The sequence below is a fragment of the Balaenoptera borealis genome (assembly GCF_965194805.1).
Source record: "Balaenoptera borealis genome assembly, chromosome: 8".
NCBI classification, from domain to species: Eukaryota; Metazoa; Chordata; class Mammalia; order Artiodactyla; family Balaenopteridae; genus Balaenoptera; species Balaenoptera borealis.
Genome location: NC_138865.1, coordinates 109,145,730 through 109,165,033, shown reverse-complemented (window position 1 = coordinate 109,165,033; position 19,304 = coordinate 109,145,730). Strand labels below are relative to the sequence as shown.

At 41.6% G+C, this 19,304-nt stretch overlaps 1 protein-coding gene across 10 annotated transcripts in view; it reads right to left on the bottom strand.

The window, feature by feature from the left end:
- Positions 1 to 19,304, bottom strand: part of CNTRL (centriolin) — an 88,760-nt gene that overhangs the window by 17,324 nt on the left and 52,132 nt on the right. For 9 of the 10 annotated variants that reach the window (XM_082402181.1, XM_082402190.1, XM_082402186.1 and 6 more), the window contains 15 exons: positions 17,734 to 17,913; positions 16,858 to 16,974; positions 16,420 to 16,564; positions 15,806 to 15,954; positions 13,929 to 14,109; positions 12,161 to 12,474; positions 10,478 to 10,683; positions 8,367 to 8,559; positions 5,229 to 5,359; positions 4,949 to 5,089; positions 4,719 to 4,845; positions 3,773 to 3,937; positions 2,840 to 2,999; positions 1,317 to 1,432; positions 1,018 to 1,235 (listed from right to left, as the gene is read on the bottom strand). In XM_082402181.1, coding sequence (XP_082258307.1) covers positions 1,018 to 1,235; positions 1,317 to 1,432; positions 2,840 to 2,999; positions 3,773 to 3,937; positions 4,719 to 4,845; positions 4,949 to 5,089; positions 5,229 to 5,359; positions 8,367 to 8,559; positions 10,478 to 10,683; positions 12,161 to 12,474; positions 13,929 to 14,109; positions 15,806 to 15,954; positions 16,420 to 16,564; positions 16,858 to 16,974; positions 17,734 to 17,913 — 2,543 coding nt within the window. The remainder of the gene's footprint in view (positions 1 to 1,017; positions 1,236 to 1,316; positions 1,433 to 2,839; positions 3,000 to 3,772; positions 3,938 to 4,718; positions 4,846 to 4,948; positions 5,090 to 5,228; positions 5,360 to 8,366; positions 8,560 to 10,477; positions 10,684 to 12,160; positions 12,475 to 13,928; positions 14,110 to 15,805; positions 15,955 to 16,419; positions 16,565 to 16,857; positions 16,975 to 17,733; positions 17,914 to 19,304) is intronic. The other variant, XM_082402191.1, reaches the window with a different exon arrangement.

Sequence of the window (19,304 nt, the reverse complement as noted above, 5' to 3'; positions counted from 1 at the left end):
TATATCCAGGGTACACGTCCTTTATCGGATACATGGTTGTCAGGATTTCTCTCACAGTCTGTGACATGTCTGTTCATTATCTCAACAGTGTTTTTTGAGAAACAGAAGTTTTAAATTTTGATGAGGTCCAATTTTATCAATGTACTCTTTTATGGATCATGCTTTCAGCGTCTTATCTAAGGAATTTTTGCCTAACCCAAGGCCACAAAGATTTTTTCCCCCTATGTTTTCTCCTACAAGTTTTATATTTTGGTTTACATTTATGTTTATGATCCATTTTGAGTTAATTTTTATATGTAGTGTGAGGTATAGATCAAGGTTCATTTTTTTGGTTTTGGATATGTAGCTTTTAGCAACAGTTTTTGAAAACACCATCTTTTCTCTACTTTGCATCTTTGTCAAAATCAGTTGTGCCTATATTTGTGAGTTTACTTGCAGACTTCTGTTCTGTTCCATTGACTTATTTGTCTATCTTTATACCAATACCACAGTGTTTTGATTACCATAGCTGTATACTGTCTTGAAATCACATAGTATTAGCCCTAAACTTTTGTTCTTTTTCAAAGTTGTTTTGGTGTCATATCTAAAAAGTTTTAGATTCTATTCTAGGTCCTCTGCATTTTAATATGAATTTTAGAATCAGATGGCCAATTTCTATTTAAAAAACCTGTTGGGATTTTGACTGTGACTGTTTTGAATCTATAGATCAATTTGAGGAGAACTGAATCTTAACAATGGGTTAAGATTGGGTCTTCCTACACACGAACAACCATAAATTATTTTACTTAAAAAAAAAATCACAACAAGTTATTTTAAAAAATGCTTTCAGGGAAAAAAAAAACCTAAAAGGAAAATTCACCCAAAAATGCTATTGGTGAATTGTATTGTGATACTGAGTTTGTGGCATATTTTGTATTTTTTTGCCTTTTCTCAATTTTCCAATTTTTTGAATAGTGTGTTAATAATGCTTTAGCCTTCCAGATGGGATCTTACAAGCTTACTTGTTCCTGCTCTCACCGTTTGGTTTGTGCCAACTTCTTCTCCCAGCCATCACATTTCTCTTCGAGATCTTCCTTTTGTTTGCACAAAGACTCAACACACAACTGCAGTGCTCGGGTCTCAGCAGTTATTCGCTCAATTTCTCGTTTGTCCCTCTCCAAGAGCTGCTTCTGCCACTCCATTTCCCCTTTCTGTCGCAGGGCTGTCTGCTGCAAACTGTCCAACTCCAGTTTCTCCTAAAGCAGATAAAAGAGGAGTCAACCATGCAAACTGAGGAAGACCACGGTTCACTACTGGTAAAACAGCTTGTTTATTACCTCTAGCACTTCAACCTGAGCCTTCTCTAACTCAGACACCTTTTGGTCATGTTGTAGCTTCAAACTTTGCAGCTCATTGTTTTCAAGTTGCAACATGTCCAGAATATTCTTTAGTTCTAACAGAAACAAAGCATGGTCCAGGCAATTAAATGAATGTGGAAACATTTACAAAATGAAACAGAAAATAATGCTACTGGCTGATACAAGAAACAAAAGATAATAAAAATATATTTGTTGTGCTGAATTAATGGAGCTAATTAATTGTATTCTGAATGTAAAAAGCCTTTAAAAGTATTGCTAAACATTAATTTGTTATAAACATTTAAACGAAAACATTCAACAGAGATCTAGTTCTAAAAAGTACTTACCCTACCTAAAAGAATTTAAATCAAAATAAATAGGAAAAACTTTAAAATATATCAGCTGAGATTTATATAACAATTCTTTTGTCCTTTGAAATATAGATTTTTAAACATTAACTACTTTTATCTGATTATAAAAATATTTGTTCATTATAGAAAATTTGAAAAAAGTATAAAAGAAAAAAAATGAAAACCCATCATTATCCTACCATCCAAAGACAATCACTACTGCAATAGCATTTTGATGTATTCCCTACCAGGAGCGCACGCACACGAACAGACACACACACATATATATTTTAAAATAAATTGGGACTACAATCAATGTTCAGTTTTTATCTATTTTTTCACTCTTCTTTCATCAGCATTTTTGCATGTCATTAAATGTTAAAATATGTTTTTTAAAAAAAATTTATTTATTTTATTTATTTTTGGCTGCGTTGGGTCTTTGTTGCTGTGCGTGGGCTTTCTCTAGTTGCAGTGAGCGGGGGCTACTCTTGGTTGCGGTGCGCGGGCTTCTCTCGTTGCAGAGCATGGGCTCTAGGTGTGCGGGTTTCAGTAGTTGCAGCACGCAGGCTCAGTAGTTGTGGCTCACGGGCTCTAGAGCGCAGGCTCAGTAGTTGTGGCTCACGGGCTTAGTTGTTCCGCGGCATGTGGGATCTTCCTGGACCAGGGCTTGAACCCGTGTCCCCTGCATTGGCAGGCGGATTCTTAACCACTGCGCCACCAGGGAAGCCCAAAATATGATTTTTAAATTAGTCATTTGTTTCCAAATTTTGTCATTATAATTTCTGTTGCAAGTAACTGACTCAGTCAACTTAATTTGTAAAACAAGGAAATAAAGGCTTACTTCTTAAAAAAAAAAAAAAGAGAGAAATAAAATAAATATCGCCGCGATGTACATAAACGCTTGCCCTCTCTAGATAACTGGAAATGGGCTACCTGGTTTAACAGGTGTGAGTTTAATAGTCTTAAGACACTGGGAGGTTGTTCCATTTTATACTTCAATCAACAGCCTGTAAGTGCTCTTCTTTCATCACACCCTGGTCAGCAATGAAGATGATTATTTTGCTTTTAGTCAATTTGAGTGGCAGAAAATATCATATTCCTTTTATAATCTGCTTTTCTTTGATTAGAAATAAGGTTAAACTTTAAACTTACCAGTTTTATGTTTAGACATTTGCCCTAAAACTACCTGGAGATTTTCTTCCTCTTTTTCAATTTCCTGCTTTATAAGTGAAAGTTGATTTTTTTTCTCACTAATCTGGACATTCAGTTCTCCTTTCTGAAAACTCAGTTCTTCCAGAAGAGATTTTAGTTCCTGTTCAAAGAAAAAGAAAAGAAAAGAAAAGAAAAAAGTCAACCCACCTTCACCAAGTTATGAATAGAAATTACTTTAAAATCAGTTCTGTTATTAACTGTCTCATTTCATAGAAATTCTCATTTGGAAACATGCTCATGTTTGAGTTTTACATCAAGAACAGCACTATATTTTACACTAACATATTTCAGTATAATAGAAGCAAAAAAGTAACACGTTATCTTCATTTAAAATTTATATGCAATATTTACTATGAGCAAAGCAATGTGTTGCAGAGAAAAAAGGCTGACTCGGACACATCTCCTGCCCTCAAGGGGCTTAGCACCTGGTGGGGAAATAAGGCAGGGAACAGAAACATGATCACGAAAGGCTAAGGTGCTCTAGGAAATGTGCAGAGTGCTACTAAACTCAGAATCGAGAGAAACTCCTTCCAGGGTAAAGGAAAAGTTGGGGAAGCCTTCTTAGTGGCATGAAGCTGGACCATGAAAGCTGGGTCGGATCTGGACATTCCCAGAAAGGGAACTCCTAGAGAAGAAACAGTATGAGAAGGGCACAGAGGCATAAAACCTTGGGCATGTCCAGAAAACAAGACAGGGGGAGAGCTGTGCACGGCTGCCACAGCATGGATAGATAGCACAACACCAAGCTCGTTACAGAGGCATCAAGATTCAGGAATTTATATTTGCATTTTAGGGGGAAACCAATGAAAATATCTCAAAATAAATCTACAGGACTATACTAGGACTCTTAAGAAAAACTATTGAAAAATGTACCCTGATGTGACTGTACTTCTCAGCTACTTCAGTTTCTCCCAGTCTCAGCGCCTCCTGGAGGTCAGCTCTGGCCTGGACCATGCTTCCCTGGAGTAGATGCAGCTCCTCCTTTTTATGCCCCAATTGTCTGTCCAAGACAGCCATCTCCTGCTGCTGACCTGTTACCTGCATTAAAGAAAAGTAAAGAATGCAAAGCCTGACAAAGTGCTGAGATGGGGAATATTTAGTCCAGCTAAAGGTTGTGTGGGGAAATAAGGAGGTAGTCTAATTCTCACAATCCTAGCTGCAAGAGTCAGGAAGGCCAGGCTGGGGGGCTACAGGCATAAAATGCCTAATAAAGGCCTTGAGCTCACATAGGTAAAAACACTTAAATCACAGCAAAAACCACAATATGATAATAATGATTATCCTTCAGGTTATGGTTTTCAAAGAACTTTCATATCTATAGTTTATTCCAATTGACAACCACCTTGACAATGGAAGTTAGGCAAGGATTTAAAAAATTTATTCATTTTGTAAATTTAAAACTTATAATTTTAAGGACAATACATATTTAGTTACAGAAAAGCAGAAAATGCAGACATGCAAAAGGAAGGAAATAGAAAATATTCACAATCCCCCCTTATCAGACGACCATGTTTGTACTTTGGTATAGACTAAAAATTCAAACATAAGTATACATAAACACATTTAACATAAATGATCTCAGAGCATATTGTGTTTTGAGACTCACTTATTCAATAATATATCGTACTGAGCTGAGATTCAAATTTGGGTTGGACTCTATTCTTAACCACTAGGATATACAGCCTCATTTATGCTTTATACTTTATTATGTACTTTCCAGTCTTTTCTACAATCAAACATGTATTTCTTTTTATAATCATAACACGCATGTAGGTTTCAAAGCAGCATGAACTGGTTTTCAAGGTGTCTGCTGCCATACCTGGCTTTTCAGCTTTTCCAGCTCTGCTCTCTTGGCCTGCAGGAGGGTCTCCGACTCTTTAAGCACCTGCAGGTGATGATCCTCAGTGCGTTCTGCGGTCTCGATGTCTTTTTGCAGCTTCTGCAGCCTACAAAGCACCAGCAGTACTAGAGCAAATTGGAAGGGAGACAGAGCCCCAAGAGCCACCTTCCAGCAGAAGCCCCTTGAAGGCCTGCAGAGGCCGTACTTACTCTTCTGTCAGTTTTTCCTTCTTCTTGTTTAGACACTGGAAGTCTGAGTCTTTTGCTGCAACAACTTTGTTTATCTCTTTCAAGATTTCTTCTTGCTCGATTTTGTGCTGCTCCAAATCCTTTGTGTCAGCCTGGAGCAATCTAAAACACATCTCTTTATTTCCCCCAGACTCCTTAGACTTGACGTGCATTGTTTATCATAGAGCAATTATCGTCCTCTTAGAATCAAACTTCTCATTCATCTCACCAAGGACATCAATGGCTGAGGGAGTCCACCTACCTGAGCTGCTGATCGGCTTTGACAAGGTTAACAGCAGTTTCCTGAGCTCTCCTTTCTAACTCCTCAGCATCTTTCTCAGTTTGCAATAAATTTCTTCTGGCATCAGTGAATTTTTCAACAGCATTTTTTGTCTAGAAAAGAAACTGTCGTTAAAAGCAATTCAGTCACAATACTCTCTCACGGCTATTGGTATCGTAAATTGGCACAGCTCTTGGAAAACAAGACAATACAGAAAGACTGATAAAAATGTTCATTCACTTTGACTCTCCAATTCTCAAAAAAGAATTCAGAAGAACTATTACACAAAACTGCTCATTGTATACTGAAATAATATAAGACTTGACAAACAATCGATTCAGTAAGTGATAATGCATCAACACAATGGAATACTGTGCAGTCTTTAAAATAATATGACAATGTAGTAACATAGAAGAATGTTAATGATAAAATGTTGGCTGAAAAAAAATGTTAAATGGTATAAGCACTGTAAGAGCAACTATAGAAATCTATCTTGTCAACAAAGACAGAAAGGCTGTGCAAAAACAAAAATCGTCATTTGAGGGTGGTGAGATGGTGGATGATGTTTTATTTAAAAATAATCTGTAATGTTATTATATGTTATTTTTTTCACTTAAAAATATCTACCCCAGGGGCTTCCCTGGTGGCGCAGTAGTTGAGAGTCTGCCTGCCAATGCAGGGGACACGGGTTCGAGCCCTGGTCTGGGAAGATCCCACATGCCGCGGAGCAACTAGGCCCGTGAGCCACAATTACTGAGCCTGCGCGTTTGGAGCCTGTGCTCTGCAACAGGAGAGGCCGCGATGGTGAGAGGGCCCGCGCACCGCGATGAAGAGTGGCCCCCACTTGCCGCAATTAGAGAAAGCCCTCGCACAGAAACAAAGACCCAACACAGCCATAAATAAATAAATAAATAAATAAATAAAAATATCTACCCCAAAACAACAACCAAAAAAAAAGGAAAAAAAGAAATTTCAAAAAGAGAAGAAAAAAGTGAACAAATAAATATCTACCCAATTAAGTGGTAAGGAAGTGATTTTACCAATATTCCCTCCACATAAAGATTCTTCCTTTACTCTAGATATTATCTTGTTAAGTAAAACCCCATTAATCGAAGGATGATTTAATTATGGCTGAGAAACACAAATATTTAATACTTTTGAAGTATTTAAAAATCTTCCTATATATGATTTGGCAAAAACATCATTTTTTTTTTTTTGTCACCTTGGTTTCTTTTTCTGTCTAAAATAAGAGGCTTAAAAATGTCACGAGAGGTCCAAAAAGAGTATGGTTTGCACTTGGTTGAGCAGTGACTCACTTTTCTGCCAAAACACTGCGTGTTGCAGTTGCACTCAAGTCAGAGGCATCTGTATGTGAAGCTCGTCTAGTAAATACCCCGTGTGGATGCAAGAGGGTTTGGCCAGCTCCCAGAGAGCTAGATATTTCACCACACTTCTTTCCACTTCGGATAGCTGGTTTCTACCAGATTCATCAGCAAAGCATTGGACAGAACTCACTACACACTACAGAAAGCCAGCCACGTCTCTAAGTAGTTTTTTTTTTTTTTAATTTATTTATGGCTGTGTTGGGTCTTCGTTTCTGTGCGAGGGCTTCCTCTAGTTGTGGCAAGCGGGGGCCACTCTTCATCGCGGTGTGCGGGCCTCTCACTATCGCGGCCTCTCTTGTTGTGGAGCACAGGCTCCAGACGCGCCGTCTCAGTAACTGTGGCTCACGGGCCTAGTTGCTCCGCGGCATGTGGGATCTTCCCAGACCAGGGCTCGAACCCGCGTCCCCTGCATTGGCAGGCAGATTCTCAACCACTGCGCCAGCAGGGAAGCCCCCTCTAAGTAGTTTTTTAGCCCCTTGTACATCAGGTTTTAACAAGTCTGGCACATTCCTTACAAAATCCAGCACTTTCTCCTTTCCTCTTCCTTTTTAGCAAGCTGCTTCCCTGAGTCATTTTGGGAGGATGAAGGAGGACGAGCTTATTAGTCTCGGTTCACTTACTATCTCTGCCAACTACCAGTCTCAGCAATTTTCTTTTATACACCAGTGATGCATTTTTCTTTGGTCCTGCTCACACCTATTTTCTCTCACAGTAATCTAACATGTGACAGAAGAGGGAACTGATCACCTGAAAAGAGATGAGGACACTTTTCCATTCTTATTAAAGCCATCACTCACAGAATTTCTTTAATAAATCCTTCATTTCAGTTCCTGGGTAATAGATTTCTATTCATTTAAATTGATCCATGTTGAAATAACAATATAAAAATAGTAGTTCCTGATGTGGCCCATATGGATTCGGGACTTTTGTTTTTAATCCTGGAATTCCCATCTAAAGCTCTCTTGGTGAGTCAGAACTTTAGCTGTGTGACCCTGGGCTAGACCAGCCTCTGAGCTACATGTGTGAACTGGGCTAATGACCATCTTACAACGCTGCCAGGAAGGTTAAATGAAGTGGTATTTATAAAATAGCCAATGTGTGGCCACAGCAGGGGCTCATAAAAGGTAGTCCCTTTTCCTTCCCAACTTCCTCTGTGTTTCAGTCTTAAAAATACTACCTCAGGCCAAAAAATATTTGATTTTATCTTACTATCAACTTGGAGAACAAAGTAAGAATAAGAGTCTTGCGAGGTCCATTGTTATAAGAATATAAGATTGACCTATTTAATAAACACAGATATCACAGCCCGAATGATTTTTAAAAGACACACACAGGATAAGGAGGTGGGGTGTGTTAGGAACTAAATGACTTTCAGGAGCTTTAAATATGCTACTTCATTTAATTCATACTGAATTATACTAGGTTAATTCTAGTATAATTAGTATAATCTAGGTTAATTAGTATAATCTAGGTTAATTATACTAGGTTAATTATACTTCATTTAATTCATACTGAACAGCCTAGGTTTTCTTAGCCTGAATTTACAGAGGAGGAAAGCAAAGCTCGGGGACTTTAGCAACTTGCCCAAATCCTCACAGCTCCTTAACTAGCAGAGCACAGCCTGACTTGGACCACTTTGCTCTTCACGTTTTCTTTCTAACCCTTCCTGCCGCCGCCGACGGCAGCAAGCCAGCAAGCCAGCAAGCCGCCTCACCCCAAGCACAACAGCACATACTTTCTCGGTTGTGCGTGAAAGTTCACTCTCAGCTTCCGCCAGCAGTCGGTCAGCCTCCCTGAGCTCTGCTCGACGTTTCAGGAGGGTCTTCTCAATGCACTCAGTTTCATCTACAATATCTTCATGGTGCCTGAGTGATTTTTCTATTTCTAGTTCATTCATAAGACTCTCAACATTTCCATCAATGAAGTCTCTAAAAAAATCATATATACACACTCATCAAGAGATTTTAAATGTGACAATATAGATACTTGTAGCCTAATGATAAAAAGATGCACAATGATTTTCTAATTTTATATGAGAAGGGACTGGACAGACAGCTACATCTGATTAAGTTCAATGTCTATGCTTACCTTTTTACTCAACATGGCATACTGTTGACAATAAGTGGATAATATGTATAATGTATGAGGCAGTTGTTTTGTCCTTTTAAATATAAAGATTATTTTTTCATCAGCACTTGGTCAAGACAATGCTGATACTTCACTTCTTCTGTGGTATAAAAATAAAACAAACCACTGCCTCAATAATCATCCATTCCCTCAAAACTATCCTAAGTTTCTACTAGAGTAAAATTATGGTGACAATATTTGACAAATCAGAAAGAGTAACACAGGACTTGGTAACTCAAGGCTAAAGTCAAAATTATTTGAAAATGGGACTATTATTGACAGAAAAACTTGAAAATAAATTCATCAACATATTAACAGATTAATTCTTCTTTGAACATTTTTGTGTTATCCAAATTCCCTAAAATGATCATTTATTATACTTTTATAACTAGGAAAAGAAGTGGTTCTCCCACTGCACTACACCCCCCTCAAAAAACTTCACCTCCCCCATATACACCTACAAAAATGAAATAACCATCCCCCAAGCCTTCAAACATCTAGTCCCAACCTTCTCTCGGTATGACCCTTGGTTTTCCCTGCCAGGTCTATCAGTCACTCTTGCGTTTGCTCCTAGAAGGCAGAGACCATATCTCACTCACCTCATGTACTCCACAGGTCTCCCCCCAACCCTGGTACCTGGGCCAGTCTGGCTTAAGGGACAAAAACTGGGGAACTGTCATAATTCATGGTCTAGTGCAGAAGATGGGCTTCTACATAACTGACCCACGCAGCAGATACAAGCATTAGCTAACGGACCCTATGCCAGATGCTGGGGCACAGAGAGGGAGGCCCCGCTACTGCCCTTCTGGGTATCTTACAACATGGTCTGAACAACACTACGCCCAAGGTTGCCAACTCCAAACTGTGGGAGCCTGAGATGAGAAAGCTTTTCTGTCAGAGGGGATCCCTAACCTTCATCTGGAAAGACACACTGGAGTTAGGTGGGGGGCAGGTCGGGAAGCCATTTCAGGCAAAGGACAGCATGTGCAAAGGTGGGGAGGCAGGAGAAAACGTGGTGCTCAGGGAAACCACAGCAAAGTGTAGGGCTAGAGTAAGTACCGTGTGGGAGAGAAGGATAAAAGAGAGAGGTAGGGTTCAGATCTTGGAGGGCAGTATGTTTGCTGGTGGGAATGAGAGACACAGGGGAGCGTGCACAGTTATGTCTGCAGCCATGTCGAGGGTGGGATGGAGAGAAAGACACTAGACCTGGAAGGCCTGACCTAGGAATGAGGATGACTAAAGGCCAGGGCAGTGGAGACGAAAGAAGGGGACCAGTTTGAGAGCTCTTTGTGTATAGAGTCAGTGGGACTTGGAAAGCAGCTGGATGCCTGGGGGAGTGAGGGAAAGGCAGGTGTTGAGGACACCCAGCATGTTTTCAGCCAGGGTAACCGGGGAGGGGTGGCGGTTGTGCCATTCTCCAAGAGGGACTACAAGAGGAGCTGATATGGATTATTGGCCAAAAGAACTTAGACTTGTACTATCCCATATGATAATCACCACGTGGCTATTAAATTAAATTAAATTCTGTTCCTCAGTTCTATTAGCTACATTTCAAGTACTCAATAGCCACATGTGGCTAAGGCTACTGTTTTGGATAGTACTGATCTAGAACATTCCCAAGATCACAGAAAGTTCTATTGGACAACACTGATTTAGGTTACCTTAATGAACCAATATCATATTCATCTGAATTATAAAGATAAAATGGCTAATAATTACTTTCGCTGTTGATGTTTCTGAATGGTTCTATGCAATTCTTCTACTTCGTGCTCTAAGTCTCTCTTCTCTTGCAAAAGATCATCAATATTATGATGCAGTTCTTCTATTTCTTTCTCACACTGCTGCTTGGATACTCTCATCCACTGTTCCTGTTTCTTTGATTTTAAATGCTGTATTACGTCTTCCAATCTAGAAACTTCATTCTCCTGGACAAAGAAAAAAATGCAATACTGAAATATCATATGATGTTTCCCCTTTTTCCTGCCAAAAACTGAAATTAACAGTGATTAAAGTGGTATCTTTGACCTGATAATAGTGGTAGCTTCTAAGACTTCAGTATGAAAAGAAAAATTAAGTCAAGCCAATTTCTTCACATGCCATAGATGAAACTGATGGACCAACAGATTGTACGACTCTTCCATCAGTCCAGCTATGGCTGATAAATAGTCACCAAGCACCTCCTATGGATAATATCTGGCTCCAGAGTTCAGCATCTAGCAGAAGACACAGACAGAGGTGTCTCCCTCCTCTGCACACATGGGAGAGGAGTTGGCTGAGAAGGATGTCTAGAGGAAGTAGTGTTCTGCCTGGTTTTCAAGAATAAATGAAACAGGAAACAACTATGCTGAAGAAATAATGTGCAAATGTAGGGAGGTATAAAGGCACACCTGGGAAACTACAGGAACAGCCGGGTACTGGTGGAGGGTAAAAGAACCAACAGAATTGCTATAAAAACAGTGTGCACTGAAAAACTGCAGGATAACACGAGTAACTACCATTTTTAACCATGTAAATATCCACAGTCCCTCTGAAACTAGTCTGACCTACTAAAATGGGGCTGGTGGCTTGGCACCCAGGTATCCTAGTCCTTTATCTTCCTCTCAATCTTCTGAGAGGAAAAGGAAAAAATAAAGAGCTCCAGGTGCCTTAAGTTTGAAGGAGGTCCTTGTAATGCATTTTATTTCTTTAAAGCAAAAAAGTTATAAAGGAAGCTAGTGATTAGGAAGTAATCATTTCTCAGAATTTAGCCTAGAGGAAAATATGAAATACAGTAAAAATTTATACACAGTTAAATGAACTACACAGCCTATAAATAAAGAAATGTTATGCATTCATTAAAATACTGCTTAAAAACGCTTGTAAAAACCATGGGGAAAATGCTTGTAACATTAAGTGGGAAAAACAGGACACAAAATTACGCACACAATAAGTTAAGAACTATGAAAAGAAAGAAAGAATAAAAATTAATTTCACCACCCAGAGATAACCCCCTCCAAAACCTTACTGTATGCTGCTCTTACATGTGTTCATACACAAGCACACATAATATCTGTATGTACAGGTACAGGCACTAGTATGTGAATATACCTATACATACAAATTAATATAATACTTGTCAATAGAAAAATATATAAAAAGCTTTCTAAAAATGGCTCTTTTCTGGACTGAAAGCATTTTTGTTATAAAATGGTTAAACCAGGTTCGTAGAATGGCCTGGTACCCTAACTCCCGTCCAGAACAGTGTTTTAATAAGAGGATGCTTGCTCAGTTCTAAACATCAGCCTTACAAACACACTTTTGGGATATAATCCATGCATAAGTAGGTCGACTCGTTAAGTATATAACCGTACTCAGTCTCCCATGGAAGCGGTGTGGATAGGGGTCTTGTGTCTTTCCACTTACTAAGTTATGGTGCTCCGGGACATTGCAGTGCAGCACGCCCATTGGGATGAGGGGGATGGAGAAGCTGGGGGGTGGAGGCCCATATATGATGGGGGCCCCAGCGGGAGGCGGGCCATAAACAACAGTGCCAGGGGTGAGAGGTCGGCTGTTGTTGGGCAAGGGAGGAGGTGGTGCATACAGGGCCATGCCCTGGGGTACAGGAGAACCATCGGGAAACACAGTATACATCATGTATCCAGGAGGAGGCACAAATGGGCGGTCCTCTTGGTCATCCAGCTCGCTCTCTTCCTGGCTATCTCCTCCACTGTCTGCATCTTGAAACAAAAAAACAGAAGAGCGTTTTATTCCCATGGCTCACTAGGTAAACATGTTCAGTAGAGGACAGCAGCTTTTAGGCCAAGATACCAGAGATGTAAAAATAAAATTCTGTAAAAAAGGTCAAAAGCAGTTTTGAAAAGTGGATCAAACAGGGATGCAAATTATTTTCACCAGGTGAACTTGAGTTTTTCCTTTTTTTTTAAACGAATGAACTTTATTATTTTTTTTTAATTTAAAATTTATTTTTGGTTGCATTGGGTCTTCGTTGCTGTGCGCGGGCTTTCTCTAGTTGCAGTGAGCGGGGGCTACTCTTCGTTGTGGTGTGCGGGCTTCTCACTGCGGTGGCTTCTCTTGCTGCAGAGCACGGGCTCTAGGCGCACGGGCTTCAGTAGTTGCAGCATGTGGGCTCAGTAGTTGCGGCACTCAGGCCCTAGGGCCCGCAGGCTTCAGTAGTTGTGGCACACGGGCTTAGCTGCTCCGTGGCACGTGGGTCTTCCCGGACCAGGGATCGAACCCATGTCCCCTGCACTGGAAGGTGGATTCCTAACCACTGTGCCACCAGGGAAGTCCCTTGAGTTTTTCTTATACCTATCTGTTGTTTTTTTTCCATCTTCATTCATTCATTCATTCATTCATTCAGCAACATTTGGGTGCCTGCTTTGTGCTACGTAAAAGACCAACAGAGAACTGCTGTGAGATCCCACAGCTCCCAGCTTTACCACTATCAGGATACAAAGCCTCTCTCAGGTGTTGGTTCTCTTACTTATCTCCTCTATAAGCAGGAACTAGGTTTTTTTTTTCCCACTGATGAAGAAAACCTAGCACACAGCAGGCACTCAATAAATAGTTCCTGAATGAACAAATTCTCAGAAGGTAATATTCCCATTTTACAGATTAACAGTCTCAGAGCGGCTAAATAATTCCCCTAGGATGACACAGTTACTTAGTGAAAGAGCCAGGATTTACCCCAGGTCTGACTCTTCCCCCTGGAGCTCTGGAAGACAGACCTGTAACATTTCATTTCAGTCGAGCTAATTAGTGCCACAAAACGAGGTTGTAAACTGCCATGTTCCAGGAGTGGAGGTGAAGATGCCGCTCAGCCTGCCAGGAAAGGCAGGGAGGAGGAAGGGTCCAGAAAAGGAGTGTTGTTTGAGGACCTGGGTCTTGCAGAAGGATGAGTAGGAATAGGTTTGGGAGAGAAAGGAGGAAGCAGGACATTCTGAACAGAGGGTTCAAAGCATGGAAGTGTGAGCAATGTGGCAGGCAGTGGGTATGGCTGACATGTGGGAGAGTGATGGAAGGTGAGACAAGAGGTCGTTGGCCAAGACCAGGTCACAGAGGGCCTTGCAGAGCAAGCTAAGGAGTCTGGACTGTGTCTTATGGATTTCAGGGAACCAATAAAAGGTCATTAAACAGGCAAGAGAAATGCAACTTCCCTGATGTAACTTACCTCTATTTGAACATGATTTATGTAACCCACTCCTGATGGGAGAATAAACCCAGTATCCTGAAGCAGGTGGAGGTGCACTGCCTTCCTTCCCATCCTGCCATGGTTTTCTAACAGGAGTTGAGGCTGCATACTTTAGGCCGACACCAGAGTCCTTGGTGGCCTGGGAACTGTGGCTGGAAACCTAAAATAAATGACAGCAGAGCATACTATCTCTTAACAAATAAAAAGGCTGATGTGGAGAAATGTCAAAGTCTAGAGCAAAGTTGAGAAAGAACTGGTTTCTTTTCATATATCGTAATTCTCATTTTTCACAGGCAGAAACGAGACGTGATTACGTGGTTATATAACCTGCATGGGTGTCAGCCTCCCGTCTCCCGTACTCATCTTTCCCGGTGGTTTCTCTTCTTTTGCTTAGTCCTTGATGGCCCAGCAACTAAGATCAAGGAAACAGGAGCTTTCAAGGCAAGCTGGGATATTAGTCTCCTGTTGTGCCAGGAGCTTGGAGTGGCTTTAGAGCTCTACTCTGTTACTCTCCCTCTCCTTTCAGTTGTAAGTCGACCCTCCAAACCCTCATCCAGCTCAGGCTTACAATGTTTTGCTCTAACCTATACTGCTTCCACCTGCAGCCCTGGCTGTGACACGGATGTCTGGCTTCCTTTAGATTTCTGGGAGGAGGATTTCAGATTCTGCTTTTCGGGGTTCTGATTAAGTCTGAACGGCCCGGGGATCCTAGCGTGTGGGAGCTGCTTCTCCTGACTGCTGTTGTCAGCTGATTCTAGCAGGATGTTGCCCAGCCCCTCTGCTTTGGATAACAGCCACTTACAGTCCTCTCCTTCCTTCCCACATTCAGGCTGCAAGCCCTGACATTTTGCTCCCTGAACACCCCTCAATCCATCTCGGCTCTAGCTCCACTGCTCTGGCTCTGGCTTCTTCCATCCTTCACCCGAACAAGTTCAAACAGCCCCACACAGAGTTCACCCACTATAAGTCTAGCCTCCACACTCCACCTGATTATTCTTCCTAAACTACAGCTCTGATCATAGCACACTCAACTGCAGTTTCCCAAGGCCTACATAACTAAGTGCAAGGGATTTTGAGGCCCTTTTTTTAAAAAAAAAAAAAAAAAGCATGACCCCAATCTATGTTTCCTGTTTCACCTTTCACTGTTCCCATCCAGCCCTCCAGCCCCACAAGGGGCTAAGCCAACTCTCCTCTTCCTCACAAGCTGTTCCCTCCCTCCTGAAAGCCCATCCTTTGAGGGTTGCTAAGTGCTGACTTCAAGCCCCTGTTTGTGAAGCCTTCTTCCCTAAACATCCCCATGAGATAAATCTTTAACATTTCTCTGCAACTGGGGCACGGAAGTCCAGTCTGTTGTCACATGCGTGTCACTGTTTTGTAATTACATTGGTGTGCTTGTCTTCCCCACCAGCCCATGAGCTCTTTGAGAGCAGGGGCTATATGATTCATCATGGTTCCCCACCAAAGCCTTGTACTTGACCTAGACCTCAGTAAGTACTGAATGAATGTGTTAAAAGGAAATGCAATCCAGGTGCCTATTTTTCTGTCTGAGACTCTATAATTCTACTGCCATTTTCAAAAGGCTCTCTGGGCTCAAGTCACTTTATCCACCCTTATAGGATCCTTGTTCAGGGACCCGGACCCCACACATACCACCTGAGCATGAGTGGGCAACTGCCACATTCCTTGGGAATGCCCTATTTCCATCTCATACAGCACAAAGTACTTAAGAACCTCAATGCATGGCTTAGCCTAGATATGTTGTTCTTGAGACCTGATCACAGATTTAGGGAAGGCAACACCATCACACTTTCTTAAAGAAAATTTAGTATATATTCCCAGCACCACAGACTTCCTACTTTTGATGATGATGGTGGTGGCATAAAGTACCAATAGCCTCGTCTTTTGAAAGGATCTGCCATGCTGCTGATGTAATCATTCTGATAAGAAACTTCATGTCGGAGTTCAGCAATTTCTTCCAAAACATTTTCAAAGCCTCCTCTGTTATCTGTAAAAGGAAAGCCATTCTGTGAAGTTGGGTATGAAATCATCTACTTCCTCTCTCTCTCAAAATACAAAAGTGCTTCCACAAGAGCGAATGACTTTTATCAGTTCCTCAAAGCTGCCGTTCAGCCTGCCCTTTGGTAATAAATTTTTATTGACACTTAAAGAGGACAGACATATTCTACTGCTGTTCATTTATAAAGTGAGCCAGAGAAAGAACAGATTTGTAAACATTATTTCTTTTGAAAATACAAAAATAAATCTCTCTTTGTAATCAAGTCCCTTGATACTGCACTTACTTACATTTTAAAAAGTGCTTTATTTATTAAGCTAATTATCACAGCTCTATAAATCGAGCATGGAATTGATCTGTAACAGTTAAATAAATTTGCTAAAGGTAAAAAACAAACACGATGATTTAATTTTAGAACTACAAAACCACTACCAAAATCAAAGCCCAATACCTTACCAGCCCCGGTGAGGTCTAGTAAATTCCGCAGTCTTGAGATCTCTTTCCTTTGTCTCTCCATGGTCTCATTCAGTTTTTCAATTTCTAGCACCTGTGAGTTTGCTCCTCTGGTGCCTACCTCTACTTTCTCCATCTCAATTCGAAACTATTAAAAAATCACATATACAAAGTTGCCAATGAATATTCTTTCCCAGATGCACGTCTCCTTGCAGTAAGATTATAATTCTATAATTTTTTACTTATACTTTACTAATGAGAAACTGCATTACTCCTTACATTTAAACCATGCAATGCCTGGCACACAGCAGAGAATCAAGTACTGATTGACTATTGGCTGTACCTCAAAATTCTTTGAGATGTCGCCTACAGTAATTCAATCTTTTAGGAACTGATAAGTACCCAATAAGGAAGCGGTCTCATGGGGGTACCAGCACTGACCTGCTCCTCTTTATCCCTGAGGAGATTCTGCAGGAGTTCGATCTCCGCTTCTGCTCGGGTCAGATCCCTGGCGGCTTGCGCTGCCTTTCTGCTGAACCTCTCTGTTTCCTGCAGCTCCTACTGGGACGGAGGTGTGAGAAAGGCACCACTGCTATTGCGGGCTGCCCTCTTTATTTCTTTCTTCCTCTGACTGAGTCCTCTGCTTTCATCAGATCGCCCGCCTGGCTACCCCATGCACACGTAGTGCCAAGTCCCACCTTATCTGTGCTGTTCCTATGATTTGGCAGCTCACTCTGGCACTCTTTGGGGGCCAAGTGGGCAGGGTTCTGCATCAGAAAGAGCAAGGACTAATTTTTTCTTCTCTGTTCTACAGTCTTCCATGACTGGTGTCTCTGTGGACCCCCATGGTTAGATTTTCCCTCCTATGATTTACTGTCTTAATCTCATAAGCATTTGCATCTTATAAAGGCTATAACAGACTTATCTCAGTCAGGAGTCATAATAACCCTGTGAAGTGACATCAGACTGCACAAGATGACAAAGACAAAAGGTTGAGGTTCAGAAGGATTATACAGCAAGCCTTGAAGACCTCTGTTCAGATGTGTATTGATAGGTACCTCCCTAAGCAGACCCCTACACTTTGAGGTAAGGATAGCACGTTTCATTTGATGGCTCCTTTGGGACTCAATAGAGTACAGGACCCATGGCAGGGTTGTGACGGGGGAAATACAATCTTCAGGTCTGAAGAGGAACAGACAACTTTATGGTGGTTTATAAAAGAGCCAAAGTCTATAACAAAAGATCAGTAATACAAGTTGCTATGTTTTTTGACAGGGGCAGCCCTGGTGGAAACTTGTTCTGTACGTGGGGACTCACCTCTGCGCGCTCCTGGTTAATTTTCATAACGGTTCCATGAAGGGACTTGAGCTGGTCTTTGGCAGTGGTGAGCTCAGCTGTGGCCAGCTTATCAGAGGCGGCCACAGCTTTCTTTAGTGTCTTCAGTTCTTTATCTAAACCAAGAAACTGTGCCTGAGATTTGGCATCTTCAAGTTTCTTCTGAAATAAAAGAAACACTAATTAAAGAGATGAATCATTTGGTAGCAATGAATTAAGACATGAGCCCCATAGGGCAGGGACTCTGTTCACACACCCCATGCCTAGAACCATACCTAGTACTCAGCAGGTGCTCCTGAGTGAATAAATAAATAACATCTCAAAGCTGTATGATAACTTAGAATGAAATCAGTATACTTAGTCAAGAATCTTCGTGATCATAAATCCATTCATTTGTTGGAGAAACATTTCTTGGCACCATCACCAAGCGATGGGCCTGCCCCTTGTGATCATGGAGTCAGGCACTGGGCATATGGTGGTAAACAAAACAGACTTGGCTGCTGCGCTTGAGGAGCTTGTGAGAGACGCGTATTAAACAAACACTCAGACAAGTGTGTAACTAACACTGTGATCACTGCTGTCGAGGGACAGAACAAGGTACTATGTGAGATGCCAGCAGGGGAGACCTAGCTTGGTGGGGGGAGGGCTTTCAGGAAGAAGAACGGTGGAGGGACATGGTCCAGGAGAAGGAATGGCCAGGAGGGAAGACAGCACTTGGGAAGTCTCAGGAACTGAAAGAAGCAGCACGGTAAGAAAAGGAGAGAGCTCAACAGAGGCAAATCATGCAGGGGCTCAGAGGCTGAAGAATTTCTGTCCTTATCCTAAAGACAACAGAAGCTGCTGGAGAGAAGGGGAGATGGGAAGGGACTGACAAGAGCCTATTCACGTTTTTGGAAGAGCGTGTCGGCTGCTCTGTGGAGCAGGTCATGAGTGGAAGTGGGGGACTGTCAGGTGGCCACAGCAGTCGTCCAGAAGTGAGATGATGGCTGGATGAGGGTGGTGGCACTGGAGAAGGACAAAGTGCAAATATTCCAGAGAGATTTTGGAGGCAGACTCAATAATACTTGGGAACTGATGGGTTCTCAGTGAAGCATCAAGCAAGTCATTCACTGGGGCTGGGAGAAGGGAGAGGGTACGTGTGAGACGTGAGAAGGTATGAAACAGTGCAGCAAGGGAGTGAGCTTACCAGAGAAAAGGGTAATGCTGCCCATTTGAGGCTGGCTAACATTTATAGTGTTACCGCTATGCCTGGATGGGTGACTCTTTCCTTCAGGAATACTTAGCCACAGGTGCAGGGCTAAAGAAAGCAGATAGCTGCAGTTTTGTCATAGAAGATAGGAGAAAAGAGCAAGGGATTTGAGGATACTTGCAAAAAATAGCGATAATGGGAGACCATGGAATTTAAGTTGGACAAGGAAGAAAGTAAAGACAGGAAAGCCTAACACACAGAAAAGGTGGGGTTAATGCACTGGGATTATCAAGAAGGTTGAAAACCTGTCAGCATGACTCATCCCAATAGCATTTAAGCCCCACCTAACTGACCCTCCAGTCAC